This window comes from Corapipo altera, unplaced genomic scaffold (genome assembly GCF_003945725.1).
Source record: "Corapipo altera isolate COAL_440 unplaced genomic scaffold, ASM394572v1 294, whole genome shotgun sequence".
In the NCBI taxonomy this organism is placed as follows: Eukaryota; Metazoa; Chordata; class Aves; order Passeriformes; family Pipridae; genus Corapipo; species Corapipo altera.
Genome location: NW_020885722.1, coordinates 689 through 3,646, shown reverse-complemented (window position 1 = coordinate 3,646; position 2,958 = coordinate 689). Strand labels below are relative to the sequence as shown.

Below are 2,958 nucleotides of genomic sequence, written 5' to 3'. Positions count from 1 at the left end.
AACCCACAGAATACAGGAGCAAAAGAAAAAGACCAAAACCCATGGCCACAAGAGAAGTTTCCGTAGTGCCTGTGGACACTGGGGAGAAAGTCACTTACTTGCAAAAACTCATTGACTTCCTGGAGTTTTTGCCTTATTTCCTGGTCAGCTTGTTCTTCCACCTCTCTTTTACACTGTTCCAGTTGGCTGCGGTCCACCACGTTGGTCTCCAAATGATGCTGCAGTTTTGCCAGCTCTTCTTGCAGCTGGCATTTGTCCATCGCCAGGTTCTCGCACTTCCCACGCAGGGTAGACAGCTCTTCTTGCAAAGCCTGATTTTTGGCCTCCAGCTGCGTGCACTGTTCACGTTCCCTGTCCAGCTGCTGGGAAAGTTCAGCAACCTGCAGACAAAAAGAAAAATAGGAACTGAGTGTGGTGTAATAGCAGTGAATTCTGGGAAAACCCCAAAACGGGCTACCCATGGAGACTTTATTCATCATCTGCTGGCTCAGGACTAGACACAAAGTGCAACCAGGCTTTTCTTTTCCAGCAAGAACAGTTTTCCCATCATTTGCCATAGGATTCCTCAGCTTCCCAGCCTTTTGGAGTTCCTCATGCAAAAATGCTCCAAGCTTCTGGACTCCAAAGGAATGACTGCAAAGGCAGGAAGCCATTCTACAGGGATGCCTTCAAACCCAAGTGTGACTCTGACAGACGCCGCTTCAGCAACGGATCCGAGTGACGAAAGGAGAAGGGATGAGAGGTTCTGTGCCACTGCTGCACAGGCAGAGCAGCCTCAAAAGCGCTGCTGGGAACAGTCCTTCTGGCTCCCTGCCACAGGATGGGCTGAAAGAGCTCCCCGTGAGCAATAAGGGACAGATTTTCCCCTGGGAGGCCCCTGTCCTCCTTGTGCCCTGGGCAGCAACAACACTGTGGAGAAAAGCAAAACCTCAAGTGCCTCCTGCTCAGCTCGTGCCTGAGACAGGGCTCAGGGGCTGATGGTGCCCTGCCAGTGACAGCGCTGTTCCTCCCCTCTCTCCCAGGGCAGCAATTCCTCTGTCACACCCAGAGGACGCTGTCACAGCCTCCCTCCAGCTGCAGCCAGGCCTGAGCTGGGCCCCACTGCTCTCAGCCCATGCACGTGATGTCCTGCCAGGACGGCAGACCTGCCCATCCCTAAGGCCCAGCCGGGGGATCTGCACTCTTGGCTGACCCTCTCACTGTCAGGGCACCTGTTCTGCTCTTCCTGCTCAGGGCCTGTGGGACGGCTCCCTGGCCTGGGAGCTCACACACCCTGCCAGGCTGGCTGCCAATCCTGGCTTGCCCCTCGTCTGCAGGACAGCCTGGCCTCCATCAGCCCTTACACCTCCTGCTTTGCCCTCAACATTTGCATCTTTCCCCAGAAGGAGAACCACCTCCAGATTACTTAGAGTCATCTCCCACTGGAACAGCAGGAGGAGCATTAAGAAAAGCCCATCACATCCAAAATGCAGCCAAGGGAAAAAAAAATCATCAGCATGACAAGAAAAAGAGGGAAAGCATCTCCCAGCTTTCAAAAGAAGGAACACCACAACCAAAGAGCCCCACCCAGAGCACAGCTCACCTCTCTTTGGAATCCATCAACTTCCTTGACCTTTTCAGAATATCTCTTCTTCATTTCTTCCAGCTGGGACTGACTTTCTTTCTCTTCATTAACCCGGAGTTTCCTCCTCTCTATCCTCAGAAGCTTTTCCAGCCTGCACAGCAAATTAGTGAAGAAAACCATGAAACACAGGAAGAACCAGCCTTTCCCCCACGGTCTCACAGAAACAGCACAGACAGCATCCAAGCCTAGAATGGCTTGGCTTGGCAGGGACCTTAAAGATCATCCACTTCCAAGCCTCCTGCTGTGGGCAGGGACACCTTCCACCAGACCAGCTTGTTCACAACCCCATCCAACCTGGCCTTGAACACTTCCAGCCATGGGGCCTCCACAGCTTCTCTGGGCAACCTGTTGCAGTTCCTCACCACCCTCCCAGCAACCAATTTCTTCCCAGGATCAAATCTAAACCTACTCTCTTTCCATTTGAAGTCATTCCCCCTTGTCCTCTCACTACCTGCTCTTTTCAATGCATTCTCTTCATCCTTCTTGTAGACTCCCTTCACACCCCAAAAGGCCACAATTAGGTCACCCCAAAGCCTTCTCTTTTCCAGGCTGGTGTTGCAATTGTCCCAGCCTTTCCTCCTAGCAGAGGTGCTCCATCTTCCTAAGAACCTTGGTGGCCTCCTCTGGACTCAGTCCAACAGCTGGAGGTCCTTGCTGTGCTGAGGAGCCCAGAGCTGGAGGCAGCACTCCAGCTGGGCTCTCCCAAGGGCAGAGCAGAGAGGCAGAATGCCCTCCCTCCACCCGCTGGCCACGCTGCCTTGGACACAGCCCAGGACACAATTGGCTTTCTGGGCTGCGAGCGCACATCGCCGGCTCATGTCCGGCCTCTCCTCCAGCCCAAGTGCTTCTCGGCAGGGCTGCTCTGCCCCTCTTCATCCCCCAGCCTGCACTGATACAGGGGCTGCCCTGAACCACGGCCAGCATCTTGCACTGGCTCTTGGTAAACCATCAGCAGATTGCCATGGGCCCACTTCTCCAGCTTGTCCAGGGCCCTCTGGATGGCATCAGCTGTGTCAAACACACCCCTCAGCTCGGTGTCAGCTGCAAATTTGCTCAGGGTGCACTCCATCCCTTCCTCTGGATCATTAGTGAAGACATTAAAGAACGCTGGGCCCAATCCAGATCCCTGAGGGACACCACTCGGCACTGATGGCCCTCAGCACTCTGAGCCATTGATCACCACCTCTGCATGGGACTGTTCACCCAATTTCTTATCCATCAAACAGTCCACGCATCCAATCCATCTCTCTCCACTTTGGAGAGAAGGATGTTGTGGGGGACTGTGTCAAAGGCTTCCCAGAATGACAGGGAAATGACATGGGTAGCCCTTGTCC

General features: G+C 54.0%; 1 protein-coding gene across 1 annotated transcript in view; it reads right to left on the bottom strand.

Moving 5' to 3' along the window:
• Positions 1-2,958, bottom strand: part of LOC113940755 (ankyrin repeat domain-containing protein 26-like) — a 6,009-nt gene that overhangs the window by 2,377 nt on the left and 674 nt on the right. Inside the window, exons 2-3 of the mRNA XM_027631900.1 lie at positions 1,583-1,715; positions 99-380 (exon numbers count right to left, since the gene is read on the bottom strand). Coding sequence (XP_027487701.1) covers positions 99-380; positions 1,583-1,715 — 415 coding nt within the window. The remainder of the gene's footprint in view (positions 1-98; positions 381-1,582; positions 1,716-2,958) is intronic.